At 36.2% G+C, this 17,924-nt stretch overlaps 1 protein-coding gene across 1 annotated transcript; it reads right to left on the reverse strand.

The window, feature by feature from the left end:
* Window positions 1-5,417: 5,417 nt before the first annotated feature.
* On the reverse strand, window positions 5,418-6,578 carry LOC128864099 (uncharacterized). Its single transcript, XM_054103597.1, has one exon. The coding sequence runs from the start codon at window positions 6,512-6,514 to the stop codon at window positions 5,537-5,539; it is 978 nt and encodes a 325-aa protein (XP_053959572.1). The 5' UTR covers window positions 6,515-6,578; the 3' UTR covers window positions 5,418-5,536.
* Window positions 6,579-17,924: the final 11,346 nt, after the last annotated feature.

Raw genomic sequence — 17,924 nt, forward strand, 5'->3', positions numbered from 1 at the left:
CTCGCTAGAACCTTATAGGCGATATTTAGAAGACTAATCCCGCGGTATTTGGCACAAATTGCAGGATCAGGGCGATTCTTATGGATTGAGCAGAGCACACTTAAATTCCAATCGGCAGGCATGCTTTCATCCGACCATATTTTGCATAGGAGCTGATGCATGCACCTTACCAGCTCCTCGCCGCCATGTTTGAATAGCTCAGCCGGCAGTCCGTCGGCGCCCGCGGCTTTGTTGTTCTTTGGCCGTGATATTGCTATTCTCACCTCGTCATGGTCGGGTAACGGAACGACAATTCCGTCGTCAACGATTGGGGTATCGGGATCTTCACATTCTCTATGACATGCGCAGCTGTCACCGTTTAACAGGTTCGAGAAGTGTTCCCTCCATAATTTAAGATTGCTCTGTACGTCAGTCACCAGATCGCCGTCTTTGTAATTAATTAATAAATAATTAATTTCGGCCTCTCGTTTCTTCTGTCGGATAATACGTCTCTCTTCCTTTTTTAGCTCTCTGTAGCGATCCCACATGGCTCGCGTTGCGCCCGATCGCAGCGTGGCTCTATAGGCGGCATCTTTTCTTTCGGCGGCAGCATGACATTCCTCGTCGTACCAATTGTTTTTTCGGGCTCGCCGGAATCCGATTTCTTCTTCGGCGGCGGTACGTAGGGAACGAGAAATGTTGCTCCATTGCTCGCGCATGCCGGTGTGTTGGGCAGTACTCTCCGAGAGCAGGAGTGAGAGTCGAGTGGCGAATCTTCTGGCTGTCTGTTGTGATTGCAGCTTTTCGGTGTCGAACATTCTTTGCGTAGGTAGATGTACGTTTTTTGCTGCACAGAGGCGTGTGCGCAGTTTGGCTGCAACAAGGTAATGATCCGAGTCGATGTTGGGTCCTCGGATCGTACGTACATCTAATACACTAGAAGCGTGTCTTCCATCTATCACAACATGATCGATCTGGTTTCGCGTTTTTCGATCTGGAGACAGCCAGGTAGCTTGGTGAATCTTCTTATGCTGGAATCTGGTACTGCAGAGTACCATGTTTCGGGCCCCGGCGAAGTCGATCAGCCTCTGTCCGTTACCGGATGTTTCGTTGTGCAGGCTGAATTTTCCGACTGTGGGACCAAAAATTCCCTCCTTGCCCACCCTGGCGTTGAAGTCGCCAAGCACGATTTTTATGTCGTGGCGGGGGCAGCGCTCATAGGAACGTTCCAATCGCTCATAGAAAGAATCCTTGGTCGCATCGTCCTTCTCTTCCGTCGGGGCGTGGGCGCAAATTAGCGAGATGTTAAAAAATCGCGCTTTGATGCGGATTGATTAATTGGTATACCCTTGAGCTAAAAACCGGAAAAAATTGGACCTTGAACTAACATAAAAGAAAGTGGACGCTTAAGCAAAAAAAAAGAAAACAAGTTTTATGTTCAAAATCGAATATCTCAAAAGTAGTTAGGTCTTGAAAATCGTGTCATGTAACCAAATTAATCAGAAATGCTCCAAAAATAGTCTCCTAAAATAGCTAGAATGGTTTTGCCGGTAACCATGCATATTACAATTGAAAGAATTGTGCTGTTCCATTGCACTTACTCGAATATAAAATTACCCCTTTTTGCCCTGCTAAAAACAAAGGCTGAGCAACATTAAATTTTCAGAAGCAGGATTGGCTCCTCACGAATCGACGAATAGCCCAGAAAAATTGTTCTAAGGAGTTTTGTTTTTATATTTTTTTGTTTTTTTTTTTGTTTGAACTGAAACTTCTTAGGCGTCGATGGACGAGCGAGAATGGAGAGTAAAATTTCAAGGCCATGCAACGTTTTGGTCATTTTCGTTCCGCGAGAGAGAAACGTTATAACGTAGAGGAAAAGGAGAGCGAGAGAGCTATACCTTATATATATCTTAGATCCACGTTACGGTATTTTTCCAAAGTTTTTCCTTGTGGTTGCTAATTTGAAGTGAGAAATAATACTGCCTATTTTTTGGCGCTTCTTTGTTGGTGCAAACTTGTAGGAAATATATTTTTGGTGCCTACTATTTGAGATGTTTTTTGGTCCCAATTTTTTTGGCGTTTTTGTTGCTGCCTACTTTTTGGCGCTTATTTCCGTTTTCTGGCTAGTGCTTGTGCGTACTATAAAGTGGGGTCGGATATATTGGTATTGCCTTGCGGCAATTTGAGCCGTTGCTGCGGTCCTGAAATCGCTGCGTTTGTGCGCGTTGTTGCGCGGTTTGTGTTCGGCGTTTACCTACACCGCTCGACCCTTCTCCGTTTTTTGTAAATTTTGTCTATTTGTATTCTCTGCAAATGTTGTGAATTTATTTAGATATATTCTTTCTCTCTCTCTTATTCTCTCTCGGGTCTCTCCCTCTTTCTTCGTCTGCCTTGAAGATGTTTCTGTATTAATTAACAGGTGATTTTTAAAGTCAGTTTATCTTAAATTTTAAATGGTTTTATTTCATGATAATGAAGATTTACTCATATTAAAAACATTATGTCCCTAGGCGAATCCCGGGATTCCGCTATTACTTTTAAAAAATCCCGAAATACTGGGATCCCGAGATTACTGTTCAAAAATCCCGAAATACCCAGATCAAATTTTTCCGCTAATATTGACATCCCTAGTATACATGTATATATTTACATAAATATTATTGTAAGTACAAATTGTGGCCATAGCCATAGAAAGTGTGCCATTATTCTTTGGTGTAAGTCAAAACAAAAAAGTAAAAAGAGAACAAACACAGAAGCAACAAAAACGCTACCACATATTTCAAATTCTAATGCATGTTTATACATATGTACATGTACACGTGCACAATAAATATGTGGATAAATACTCAGTGAACGCTTATTGTGAGTTTTCATAATTTGTTGCTTTCTTTTAAACTACTCTTCCAATTTTCTTGCATTTAAACAAGCAAAAACCTGGCTTGCTTTACTGCGCCGATATCGCTAAGTTTTTTTATGTATTTTGCGGATATTTTATTAATTTACTTCACAGAATATCATCTAAAAGGAACAGGGAAGCGGAAAAGTATTACTAGTTTACTTTATTTCTATTTGCGAAACTAAAATTACCTCTAAGCAAAAGTTTTTCATTTGTTTGAAGGCAGATATGAGGTCTGTTGAATCAATTAGGGGGTAGCCAGAATTTTCCAAAGAATTTGATTTTTTTGCATTTTCTTAAAGTATAATATCTGAAAATATTGTGTGAACATTTGAAGTGAATCCGACAAATACTTTTCGAGATATTCAACAATTAACAAAGGGCGCTCGGGCAAAAACAAAAACTTGAAATGCGGTTTTCTCAAAACTATGTTTCTTGAACGGGTGATCACTGTAACTTAAAAACCGTTACTGCTTTTGAAAAACATAAAAAACTCGTGCCTGATCGAAGGATTTTTTTTTAATTTCGATTTTTTTTTGACAATTAATTGTCGGCTTTTCTTTCGAAAATCTGAAAAATATTTCCTGAGAATTAAATTTTTAGTTTTTTTTTTAGTTTTTTTAATTTTATTTTGAAAAAAAGCTTCGATCAGGCACAAGATTATCTATTAATACAACTAATTTCTCCTGTCCGGCTGATTTTAAATGAATCTCCAAGGACTTGTGATGATCAGCGCAAGAGACTTCTGGAAAAATAGGCTCCACACATGCAGGGATAACTTTTGCAATTATTAATTGTTCTTTTTGAAATTTTGCGTCAAGTCAAAACATGATCTTTTAATGCTATGTTTTTAATTTTCTAAAATAAAGGTATTGACTAGCAAAAATAAAAAAAATGATGAATATCATAATTTTTTCGGGCCTCTGAAAACCTCTAACCGCTTAATAGACATGCCTCAATTAAAATGCGACGTAAGCTTAAGCGTAGATTGTATACCCTGTCAAGTGGCAACAAGAATGATATCAACGGTCGATGAACTTATAGGCTCAACAGTGCTCAACTGGGTGGCTAAGAGTTTCTACTACTTTAAGTAAATATTTACAAAAATAGTGTGCCGATCGTTGCGAACCAAACTGTCACGAACAGGAGAAAGTTTATTTTTTAATTGTTTTTTCTTTCATATAGAGAGATTAGATTAGGGGTTGGACAAGTCCAAGCACTCAGTCAGAAGACCATTGTACTATACCCGGATAGCTTTCAGTAGAAATAATAGAGATAGGAAAGATAAAAAGTGGGTGGCAAGAGGGATAAATTAGTTTGAGGTCACTCTTCCACAAATCCCTTAGATTCATTGCTGAATCTTAGGAGATCCGGTTGAGGAAGAATATGAACTTTATCCATATCGCAACTCAATATCCTAAGTCTGATTCTCGAAAACGCCGGATAGCTACAGAGATAATGCTCTGCAGTGTCGTCATCCCCAAAACAGGATAGGCATATCGAGTTGTCTACGACCCCCATGACAGCCATATGCTGACCACAGGCGTGGTGCCCTGTGATTACACCCACCAGTACTCTCAGGCCCTTTCTGTTGAGTTTTAGAAGAAAGGTCGCTATTTTTCTGTTTGGTTCTTCCACAAAGCACTTAGCTACTCTGCACGAGTTCAACCCTCACCAATGTCCTCTATGAGTATACCTCATGAAGTCGTCAATCCATAGTTGCATCGATGCGGTATTGACACCTAGAAAAGGTTCAGGACCTAGTGGCATACTTGCAGAGCCTTCATTAGCCAATTTTTTAGCTTACTCCTTCAAATGTCCAGACGTTTTCCAACACTGTTCAGTTTTGTCTTACATTCACCGACTAACTTCGTAGAGCAGCGTGGGTTAGCAAGGGCTTTCAGTGCAGCTTGACTGTCACTATAAATTCCAATACTGCTACCCCGCCACTTTTTCTCAATTAGCCCTACAAAGAGAAGTTCTTAACTAATACTGCAGAGTGTGGGACATATTGCGAGTTGCGATGCTGAGAGCGATTGAGATTAAATAAAGTAGCCACACTAGCTGTCATATGCCCTCGTTATAGCTGAATCAGCATTCTCAAGGAACACAAAGGCCTTGAGTAAATGTACGGCCTAGGTTCGCAGGATGCTGTTTTTCGATTTAAAAGTAAAAGTGTGGGAGCGTGTGGGTAGGTTAAGGGCTATGTCAAGTTGAACAGCATTAAGCCGGGAGCGCAGGATAGAGCTTTGTGCATAAATTCACCTTCCGATGAAAAAGAAAATGAAATTCCGAAGTGAAATACCATACAGTGGGCCGACCAAATAATCTAGTTATGATCGTTACGATTATAGTAGTTACGAACACTTTCTGAGCTAGATTTTCTAGAATGAGTATTTTTGGGATATTTCTTCATTTACTCTAATTACCCAGGAGCAATAAATTCCGGCGTGCCTGTTTTCTCGCAATTTTTTTTTAACTGAGGTTACATTGTATTTCGGCCTTACAGCAACTGCTTGGATTCATTAACTTCCATCGAAAATTTCACAATGTAATATTATACTTGCGCTGGTTTTATTTATTTGCACTATTTCTTCTCAAAAATTCATTCACACTAGAACTTATGAACACCAATCTCCTTCCATAGCCACCCTTAAATATCTACACGAAAGTATTCTCATCTACATCCCTCTTCGTCTGAGTTTGCAACGTCGTCTCTGGCACGGCTTTGTTCTGCTCCGCTTTTGTTTCATTCGCGTCTTCTTCTACCTTCTCTTCTTCTCCCTCTTCTTCATCATCCTCCACGGCAAAGTCATTCAATCCCTTTGCTAGACGTGCAGCCACCTTTCGCATTAGATCTTCCATACTCATCTCAATCTTCACGCATGCCCGCTGCTCGATATCGTAGCGCTGGTCCACCGCTGAACAGCGTATGCGTTCGCACTTCAACGGCATGAACCACCAATTGTTGGCATTCCTGAAACCTTCACGACATTCACAGCGATTCCGCGCCACACAGTGACTATGTGGCGGACAACCGTCCACACAAACGGGTCGACAGTCAAGTAATAGTTCATCCTTTTTATTCGGATGATGTTCCTCATAGCCAGGCAGGCATTCACACTGATTGGGCGTGGCGCAATAGCTGAAGCTTGGACAGGTCAAGTCACAGATGGGCTCGCAGAAACCGAATAGCAACGTGCGATAGCCTGAACAGCAGACATTGGTAGTCTCCCAACGCACGCGCGATTCGTATGTGATAAAGTTTTCGGTGACGGCATCTGAAGCGGTGTTTGTTGACGAGGCAACTTCATTTGTGTCTGCAGCACGTCGTATCGGCTGAGAGGTGTGCCTTACTGGCTCTTGATATTTGACGCTCACATTCTGTTTGCAATATCTGCCGGTAATGGTGAATGGTGTGACGGCGCTTATGCTGGGCAAACAACTGATCAGCAGCAAATAAATCTTAACAATTGCTACAACTTGAGTGAGATAGCTGGCGGGCAGGTGTGTTGGTGTCCATTCAACCATCGTCGTAGTGGTTGAGTTCGTTTGGCCAGCGTCCGTTTCCTGTTTAATATCAAGATCGTAATTTTCACTTGGACGAGTTGAACTATTCGTACCGCCCGCTTTAAACATTTCAGAGTAAATAATGCCATTCGTTGCTGATCAGGCGACAAATCCTCGCATGTTGCTCCGCGTATCTATTGTTATTGTCAGCATATATTCATGCGTTTTTTATATTTTTACTTTGTTATTATTTATATTGCATGTTTATTTTTATATTTTGCTTTTGTTCCGACGCTTTTGAGTTATCAGCACTCGCGCGCCATTGTAAGTTCAACTGATAATAACAGATCGCTATGTTCATACTTCCAATCGAGGGGAGCCATACTTTGTTCAGACAAGTGTGTACTTTAGGGAGACCTGTTTTGGTACGAAGTTTCATTAGCCCGCTGCTGAAAGTTTTCAGTTTAGTAACACAATTATCATACGTTCAAATATAAGTAGATGATCTACTTTTTCGCGCTTAACTCAAAATCCGTAATTAAAAAGCGCGATTTCCCATACAAAATTTCTCACCCAAAATCTGAGATTAAAACATAATCGTAGATAATAACGATACTTTTTGACACACAACCCTGTGTTTTCTGTGTTTTCGATAATTGTTATTACGAATGTAAGGAGAAACATCAAACTTAAAACTAAATAAATTGGGCGCCGGCAAAGAGAACAGGTCTGTAGACATAATACTAATAAAAAGTTGGTTAAATAATATTAATTATGGATTCATTTTATAGAAAAAACGTTTTGTCCTCTTATTACTTGTTATAAAAAGGAATATCGAATTTCGAATGCGTATTGTTGCCATAATTTTTTGCAACTTCAGTAAACGCCGCTTACGGATTTCCCCCAACTGTTTATTATTAGCAGCCAATTGCGCAATTAAATTAGCTATTCCTTCTCCTTGTATTTCCTTCATATCGTTAATAATAATAATTAAAGAAACCAAAATAACCGAAATATTCCACCAAAATAATTTCTTTGAAGAAAAACCTCTCAATGCAGTCAATTTCAGCTGATTGTCAATTGTGCAGGTAATCTGCCATATGTGAACGGGTAGATTAATTTGGTGGATTTATAGGTGATTAATGCATATGTGAACGTATTATTATTCTTAAAATTTGGGAACATTTGGGAAATACTGCAAAGAAGTATCGAAATTATTTACTTCGAGTAAAAAGTATTGACTATTTACTTGTAAGCGCAGCTATCGAAGAATCACTAGATAGGAGTATCATTTCGAAGGAGGATTATTTGAAGGCTATAGTTTATAAATATTTTGAGCTGTATGGACCAATTCCCGATATCTATTCGATAGAATGTATTTTGAAGCAAAACATCTTTCTTTTCTGCTTCGAACGAAGCAGAGGATGAATATGTACAAACAGGCTTGTTTACAATAGGTTTGTCGAGTTTTTCACTGAAGGAACGGCGACCTTTTCAATCGTGAAGCTAACAAAGTTATCGAACAAAGCGGCACGTGTGAGAACCTTTTACTTTACCAACATTACAAATAATTGCTTGGTATTGAAACGAAAAAATGGTTCAGGGCCACCCTAAAGCATAATATGACAAACTGATGGCCCCCACGAAAGCTCCAAACTAGGCAGTATCGTACGACCTGAACAGATAAGAGCGTAATTCAAAAAAGTCCACAAATATTATCGGATTTAATTTAGAATTAAAAGATTATTCTCCATGGCTAAATTTTTCCTTTTTGAAGTTAAATTCTCCGTCAGTTCTTTTAATTTTCAATTCAAAAAAAAAATTTTTCTTTTATAAAAAAATTAAGAAAAGGAAATTTAGGAAACAAAAATTTGTTTAACTCCCTTATGTATGAAGATAGGTTTTAAACGCTTGTAGGGTCAAAGTAATAAGTCTAAGGCTTGGTATGCATACACGAGATGTGGGATTCCAGCAACATCCATTAAACATCCCGAAAAAGCGTCCGCGCTTTTATTAGAAAAGAATGTGAGTATTTATATATCACGCGATCGATATTCATCTACATATTTATACACTACGTTCGCAAACGGAAAGGGACAATCAAATGCGCCTTAATGATTTTTCAGAGCAACGCCCTAAATAACCCACTTCAGCTGAGGATTCAGAGAAACAATGCTCTCGTATTAGAAATATGAAGGAAGGAAAAATAATTTAAAAACCTATAACATTTGCCTGTGTGGACAGAAATTTAGAGCAAGCGCCTGCTAAAAATCTATTTAATCGTGTCCTTTTTTTATCATGTCTTTTTTACTCCAGTAATTACAGTTAAGTATTTAAATTCTACTCAGCTTTGAACTTTTTTGAAATGCAATTTTTTTTTACTTTTAGCTTTTTTATGCATTTGCGGTTGAGAGCTCTCTGCCTTTGATTTCATATTTGCTTTCCCGCATATTTTTTTCTCTGTTTCCTTTTTTTGTTTTTTGTTTGTTTTACTAAAAAATATCCTTATCAGTGAAGCTTGATTTATAAAATAGAGGGCAAAAACACTACCGCTAGTGTTTTCATCACTCAAATGGGAACATTTCAAATAACTTAGGGAAGTTTAGGTCTTAGATAAATAAAAAAAATTACCTGGGTATGACCGCATTACTCCATGCTGATTGAATTAACCAGAATTTTTTTATTTACAAATATTTTTAATGGCCGCAGGCCTGTTTGAACTGCCTATGATCAATGCCTATTTGAATTCAACGCACACACGATACGAGTATGGGAGTACCACTATGAAATAGTTTAGCTCTTAATAAAAAAAATAAGACAAAAATCTTAGAAGGTGTATGTTGCACAGATACCAAAATATAAAATAATCAACAAGAATTTTTAATAAAAAAATAAAGCTTTTTGCAAAAATTTTCTTTTCCAAAATAATTTTTTTAAATTACATCCTATCCTAAAAAATAAAAAATACAATAAAAATTTATAAAGTTGTTAAAAAAACCCAAATTATTTCACTTTGAAGACCTCGTTACCAACATTTTCAACCTTGAATGAATCTCAAATTATTAAATATTTTTAATAATTTTTAATGTTTTTTACCTCAATCCTACAAATAAAACAGTTTTCGAACAATTTTAGGATCACGTTCAAAATACTTTCATCATGTGTCATGGAATCGCTTTTATGATAAAACTCCACGTTCATTTCATTCAGGAACGAATACATACATATAAATATATGTATATAAATATATATATGTTTAACTTGAGCTCTGTCCCACACTTGAGCTCATAGGGAGAAAAAACGCGGTATACAATTGCAAAATGGTACGGTGCTTCATCGGAACGATAAGTCAAGAACTTCACTAGGAAGTGAATGCAAACCTCTAAAGGGTTGGTTATATATTTTTACTATTTTTATTATAATAAATATTATACTAGTTATAACTATTATTTATAAATTATTTGGGAGGCCATGCCAGGAAGATGGGATGTAGAAGCTGCAATCAAGAAGAATCTAAGGAAACAATCTTAGACTATTTGTGTGAGTGACGGAGCCTGGGTACTCTACGACAAAGAAGACTGGAGGAATTCTTGAGGGTTAATTGGAAAAAACTTGCGGCAAAGAAAAAAGAATGACATAGGCAGATTCATAATCAAATAAAGATGGCTCGACTAATAAAAAGTAGTGGTTCTACAGGTTCAAAATGGTATCTTTTGTGCTAATTGGGCCTGGCCTGTGTCACTCGGACAACACCTCCACAAGCACCACCATAACTGTTACTATTATTATTTTCAAATGTTTAAGGAAAGTATATGGCCTACCGTACTCGGTTGTAGAAAGAGTGCTAAAACATCTGATGCAAACCAATTTGTATGGAAAGGTTTTCCTCCACACTATTTGTAGTATAAGTAGATTTGAATTCTAAATAGAATTCTAAGAAAAACAGTGCACTAGAGAGAGAAATAATTTCAAGCACCCAAATTTTAAAACAATCTAGCTAGTATGAAATTTGAGAGTAGAGATTGAAAGCGACTGGCAGTGAAGATTGAAAGTAAAGGGTGATCAGATTGGAGGTACTTTTTCCAATAAGGTTTTTTGACAGATCTCGTGTGGCTACTGTCAAACTAAACACATAATATTTTTCAGTATTCATTGACATTTTTAACATGGAAAGCCTTACGTTTCAACAATGTTCACAAATCGTACAATTGTACGAGTATTACAAAATCGATGCTCTTCGAAAAGTGTTCATCGCGCGCTCAGGCGAACTTATTGTGTACACAACCGTTCAGCAATGAGGCGCATTTTTGGTTCAATGGCTGCGTCAATAAGCGAAATTGCCATATTTGAGCTGAAGAGCAACCCGTCAAGAACAGCCATTGCATCTATTGAAAACAATCATTTGGTGTGGTCTATGGCTTGGTCTTTCCAACATTTGGTTCCAACGAGACGGCGCTTCTTGCCATACAGCTCGTGAATCACTGGATTTGCTGTGAGGAATTTATCTCTCGTCTCGGACCAGTGGATTGGCCACGAAGATTGTGTGAAATCACACCTTTAAACTTTTATGTGTGAAGGTGTGTAAAGTATAAATACTTTGTGGGTGAACCACCTTCGATTGAGGCATTGGAAGCCAACATTACTAACGAGATACCGACCGAAGTTCTTCAACGAGTCACTAAAAGTTGGCGTTTACGGATGACCAAAATACGGCGCAGTTGCGGCCAACATTTGCCCAATCAATTTGAATTTTTTTTGTTTGATATCAATTTAAAATCGGATACCTCTAAATGCATTGCCTTTTAGAATAAATAAATTTGAGTAGAAAATGAAAAGGATCTCAAATTCAATACAATTCTGAATATGTTGTTAATTATATGTAAAAAAAGAAATTTGAACTGGAAAAAATTTTTTTTTTAATTTTTTAAATATATTGTAAAATTTAAATGGTTTTGGTATTTTTGCAAGATTTTGTTCTTTCTGTTTGCAAGTTCTGTCTTTATTAAAAGATAACATAAGTAGCTTTGCTTTGTACCGCCATCTCGCGTTCCTTTAAATTCAAAATAAATATCAGAAAGAAATTTTTCATACCGAAAAATTCCCAATTACAAGTTTATATAAAAAATATCATTCATTTGTATTATTTAAATATAGCTTTACAGCTACGCTCTAGTGGACTTTTTTCTCAAAGTTTTATATAGAATCCGAATCTCCCTTTGTCGAAAAAAACTTGCTCTCTCTAATTTACATATAATAATATTGCTGATAAAAAGAGCAATAAGCGAGTGGGAGGAATTTGCTAGGATATCTTCGGAATTCACTGCTGTTAAATTATTAAAAAAAGATTTCTTAAGGCCGTAACGTAGGCACACTTTCTAAGGGTTTATATTAGATCTAAAAGAAGAATATACAATAAAAGATTTCAAAACAAGTATTTTATGAACAAAAAAATATTCATTATGGCGATTACTATGGAATAAATTGAATAATTTTTGAGTTTAAAGCACACAACTCAAAAAAAACTCATTCTTTATTCGCATACTTATCTTCAATGGGGTCTCTGTTGTTTAGTCACACTGCTTTAAAAATTGCTTATGCTTAAAAAATAAAAAAGCTTAATTGCTGATAAGTTGCTATCCAGAGCAAACTTAGCTTTGGTGATTCCACAAGCTTAGTTTAAAGAATGCACATACATACAAGTATTTATTATCTTAAAGTTACTGTATATTAATAATTTTAAATATTACATAAAAATAGCTTTATAAGTAGATTCTACAGTGGGGTGTACATAGTTGTATTTTTAGCCAAGTGGTCTCTCGCACTTAACAACTGAACTTTGACAGACACCCCACCAAACACTAGCTAGACTTCTAGGATATCGGTGAAAGTCCATCTTCTGAGTCCAGGGTTTTTATACCCGTTTTACTCTTTCTACTCGTACAATTTCATAATAATTTTTAGTTGTAAAACCTCTTTTCAATAAAGAGAAACACCGATCCGCAAGTGGCCCATTGGTTACAGAAGGACGATGAAAAATGTACTGTAAATGTAGAGTGCGATTAGTGGGCAGGAGGCATAATGATGTCATGTTTCTACTAAAGTGTAGAAAATCGAGTTGTTACAGCTAAATATATTAAAAATCAGTGAGCTGTTCTTCCCCAAAAATTTATAGGGATACCATGTTTGCTTAAAGAAAAAAATAGATATCAAACGTCAAATGGCGTGAATACCCTGAAATACCATCTGTACAGTCTCCTCTGGTTAATTATTGATTTACCGAAGCGAAAGAAAGTAGCGAATTTCTGCAAGGTCAGACTATTTCATTTCAGTTATTTTAGTAAATTCTATTTTGTAATAAACTATTTTCGGTGCTATTGAAAACCTGCGTTTTCTTGGAAAAAGAAATTTTATTTCTATTCTATTAAACTAAGTCCTCAATAAATTTATAGAGTATTAATTTTAGTGTTGAAGTTATCAACACTTTTATGTAAATTAAATATAATTTTTATGAATGTTTTGCATTGTAAGGCTTCAATTTAAAAACGCGTACATAATCATCAAAGAAATGTTCTGTTTGCATAAATCAATGTTAAAATCGCACTATACCTCCTATGTGAGACAGATACTTGTGTGTCTGCAGCATTGACATTTTCCCAGCGATCAAAATTTGAAATAAAATGTAGTAACGCTATTTGAACTAGTACGAAGGGGACTAGTATTGTACTAGTTGCAACAAGACCAGTTAAGATTTTATAAGAAATTAGGTTATACAAAAACTTGCAATAAAATTTCAAATACGGAGACTTCAAAATAATGTTTTTTGAGTAGATTTTTGTTATAATTTATTAGATTATTTTGGAATAATTTCGTGCAGCTCTAATATTTGAATATTGTATATTATAATTCGCAAAAATACTACTCCCATTATGAAGCTTGTAGGGCTAATTAAGCACATTCTCTGTTATTAATAAAAAAATAAGAAAAAAATCTGAGTATTTATTTACACACATTAAAAAAAAAATTGTTCAAAAATGTTGAGCAAAATATTATCAAAACTGTTTTGACAACAATTTTTTTTCTTTATATGTATATACTTACATATTATGTTTTAACTTACACATTTTTTAAATTAGTTTTTGTAAATTTAAAATTGTGTTGAAAAAAAAGTCGAGCCAAGGAGCACCAGGAGATTTGGTGGCTCCTAAAACACTCAGGCTAAAAAGCCCATTGTATCTAATATTTTTGTGTTAAGCTTAAAAAAAAATGTAAAAAAAAGTATTAAATAAATATAATATTTCTTCTTAAATAAAATATAATTTATTCTAAATATTACAAAAAAAAAAAAAATTCTCCGATATATTTTTTCCTAAAATACTTAGCCTAAAAATATATTTTATCCTAAGAAATTATAAATGGAAATTTGTTCCTAATTTATTTTACCCTACAATAAAAATATAATATTCTCTAAACTAAAAAAAAAGTTATTAAATGCTAAAAATGTTAAAAAGAACCCAAGATATTCCTTTTAACGAATTTCTATACCGCAATGAATAAATCCCAAAATTGTTAAATGTTTAAGAATAAATTTTCAGTTTACTTAAAAGAAACTAATTTTTTGAAGAATTAACGACAATATCCAAAATACTTGGATCACTTGACCGGGTCGCTCCAGTGTGTCAAAGCTTAAAATTTTGGTCAGAGAAATCGTTTAAGTCCACTTCGGACAGAAATATTATTGTAAATTTTCGATAGCAGAACTTAATGGCGCGAATTTTTGTCGAATGTTTCAAAACCCTATATTCCAGAGTCGACCCTTTTGTCATGAAATGTACAAAACTCTTTTTAAATAGGACATTTGAGGAGTGAAATATCATACAAAAATTTCTATCGGAGATTTCAGTGAGTGCTAGGCACAGAAGGCGTGCTAACGCATAAATTACAATAGCATTTCAATAAGGTTTGCTATATATCTAAATTATAAAGCATAACACTGAAAAAAAAAGTCATGTAGAAAATTCGTTTCCGCCGACCATAGATTATACTTGTGCCAATGAAATTATTTCGCGTGAAAACGACTTGCCATTTAGAGGCTGTGGGAATCTAGGTGGCTCATGAAATTCAAAAATATCCACTTAAATATCCTGTGTCCGCTCGTATGGCGTGCAACGTTTTTTGAACATAGTTTTTTATTCAGTAAAATAATTATAGGTTTGAATGATGCGCAACTATTGAGATAAACTAAATATTAAAAAGATAATAATAATAATAAGTGGCGCGTACACTTCTGTTCGGTGTTTGGCCGAGCTGCACTTGCTATTTGTGGTGTGCGTATTGATGTTATTCCACAAATGGTGTGACCTACAGTTTCAAACCGATTCGACGGCAGTTGGTTTTTTATGAGGAGCTTTTTCATGGCCGAAATATATTCGGAGGATTGCCATTGCCTGCCGGCGGGCGATCACTATTAGAAAAAAATTGTTTCTATTATGTGGTATTCATGCATGGAGATTCGATCTACGCACTCCCAAATACTAGTCTCGCACCAACCCATTCGCCTACGGCGGCCGCCATACTAAATATTTTGGGATATGGAAAATTCCATTTTTTTTTAATTTCCATTGACATTTTATTTTACTGTTTAACTTTTTGTTACTGTTTACTAGTTTTTTATAAACCTGTGACACTGTACAACAGTGATTATTTATAGGTCACCCTGTATAAGTTCAAATACAAATTAGTAGGTATGCGTGAACCGCAAAAGCTCTCCCAAATTATGCATGTATTTATTTATTTGATAATAGCAATCCTAGTATAGTTGAAGCTTACATTAAATTATAGATGCATACAAGCGCATGTGATGTGTATATATGTATGTATTTTCTTCCAGCGAAACTTTAAAACATGCAAAAAAGATAAGCCGTAGTAAATGCACCCTAGAGCCCCAGAGCCCGAGAGCCCCATACGGTAGCAATTACTCAGATATAATGAAAATTAGTTAAACTCTGAATGGTCTACGGTGGAGACGGTTTTTCAGCAAGAAATCAGTGGAAACAACCCATTGGAGATGGATAATGAATTTCAATTTATAATTTGGTGGTCACTGGCGTTAGCTTCTATCGTTATTTTGGCCTTCGCTTACTGGTATTGGTGCATATGGCTGAAAAGTGGAGCACAGCAAAAACGTAAATATGAAATTAGAATAGAAATAATAACAAAAAACAAAAACATTTTTGATATGAAATTAGTTTTGTTTAGTTAATCGAAAACCAACGTTGACGTGCGATGAAACCGAAGAAGCTTATAACGAATTACTGTGTGACTAAATTTGCTTTAGAAAGAGGCCTTTAATGTGTTAAAATATAATAAAGATTTATGAGTAAGCGTATTTTGGAATTAAAAAAAAAATTATATCAAATTAACAAAGAGTTTACTTTTTTTTTGCTCAAACTGGAATGCAGATAAATGTAAAGTATATCGAATATTTTTTATGCAATGCAAACCCCAGTAGGAAATGGGTAAGGCTATTCAAATTAGGAAATTCAGTGCAGATTATGTAAAGATCTATCACAATATTATCTCCTCTGCCAAAAGAAATATTCTGCCTTCCCGATAAAACAATCTCAGATAAACTCTTTCCTGAGGCGCAACATTTTGGTGAGCCTGTACCAATCTGGTTTTCGATCTAATAGGAGCTGCGCATGTCTGTGTCGTCAAGAGCACATATCCGGCTTTAAGCTAATATTTTCCATCCGCTTAATTTAAAATGTTCAAAACTTCTTCACAAACTCATTACTTCTCAGGAGCCCAAATACCTTATAAGCTGACCACTGAATCGTCTCGATCTCTTAATTTACTTAGTATGAAAAACTGTGGCTTAGTAACAGAATGGCAGTTCTTTTTCCTCGCTGTTCGTTTTTTAACCTATTACCACGAAAAAGCAAACTAACTGTAACTTAGTGTAGCGACGTGTTTCATTTCATTGGTATATCTATAAGTTTATTCCTGCACACAGACTCTGCATGTAGCTCCGCTTGAGCAGTGTTCGGAGAGCTACTCATCGAGTCTCTATTCATCCTTACTTTAGCGCTTATTGCTATACTGAATGCGGAATAAGGAAGCAGTAGGTTGCTTACTTCTGTAACTACTGTCAAGAACTTAAATATTTACTTCGACAATTAGGGCCTTGAACTCGTTGTTTGTGCGTTCGAAATTAGAGCTGGCTAGACAGAGGACCCTGGAAACGGGTTTATCACAAAACGAGAGAATTAGGTTTCCCTTGAGAACCTGTGGTTTACTCCTGAAAAGAAGGGCCTGGCCTCAACTCAGCTAGCGCTGGGATAGTGTGCAAACGCGCAAATTCGCAATGTCCTTCTAGCCACGGGTAGATTGGGGGCGCTCGAGCGATCTTCTAAGACTAACAAAGCCAAAGCTGTCTTATCTGGTAGGCATTCTTACCAGATAATGTCCGTTAGGTGTCCATGCGGCAAGACTTCGGATTACTTCAAGTTTTTTCTGCAGATGCTGCCTGAAGGATGAGGTGGAAACATCTCAGCACGTTCTTCTCAGCTGCCCTGCTCTCGTCGGGCAAAGATCTTTACATTTGGGCTCTCGCTTTTTTGCTATACCTGCGGATATTCCGGGATTAAGTATTACACACCTAGTGAATTTCATCAGAAGCTTGAAACCTCTTCGTCCTTTTTCCCCCTGTTTAGTTATTTTCCTTTTGCGGCGCCATTAAAAATAAACCGAGTGAGAAACAAAAAATACAAATCATATTTAGTAACCCGACATTTTGTGAGCCACCCTAGTAGGTGCATACATATATATGAATACTTCAGTAACATGTTGAGGCACCGAAATCTATTGCGGCCAATCAGCACTTCCACAAGTCACTACAGCTGGTGGACCCAACCTAAACTGACTAAGAATATTGTGTGCTCTCTAACTTTCTACGGAGGGACTGAGAGCTGGGTGATGCCGACTCATTCTTAGATATTTAAGTTAGATATATTAGATTCATGAAAATATTTTATAAATTTGCAAACAAATTTGGCTAAAAAGATAAGAAATTATATAAAAAATATTTATAAATTCTGCGAAAAATGCGATTGTGTGGGTGTATACGATTTATACAAAAACGATCAATCGGTGATGGCACATTTCAAGAATTTGGAAATTAATATCAACGATTAACGAGCTTCTTCCCGCGAGTTTCGGGTAATTGTGTACCTTGGTCCACGTTGTAGCAAATATTTTTACATATAGAGAAATAACAGTTATTTTACGTCTTCAGCCTTTTTCCAAAAGCAAGTGGTGCACTTTTTATTTAAATTTTATTGCAAGTCGAAATGAATTGTTCAAGTGGACATGCATATACACACATACATATGCACACATGGAATTGCTCACATTCAAGTACTCGCTGTGGCTTGGGACCTCGAGAAGCGATAAGAAAGAAGAATGTATGTATGTATGTTGTGAGTTTATTCCACATACACACTCAGTAGCTATGAGAAATGATTCATGATGTGCAAAAACT

This window comes from Anastrepha ludens, chromosome 5, assembly GCF_028408465.1.
Source record: "Anastrepha ludens isolate Willacy chromosome 5, idAnaLude1.1, whole genome shotgun sequence".
In the NCBI taxonomy this organism is placed as follows: domain Eukaryota; kingdom Metazoa; phylum Arthropoda; class Insecta; order Diptera; family Tephritidae; genus Anastrepha; species Anastrepha ludens.

What these genes read in the sequence shown, in the direction of transcription:
- LOC128864099 (XM_054103597.1), bottom strand. Translation starts at nt 6,514, where the DNA reads ATGTTTAAAGCGGGCGGTACGAATAGTTCAACTCGTCCAAGTGAAAAT.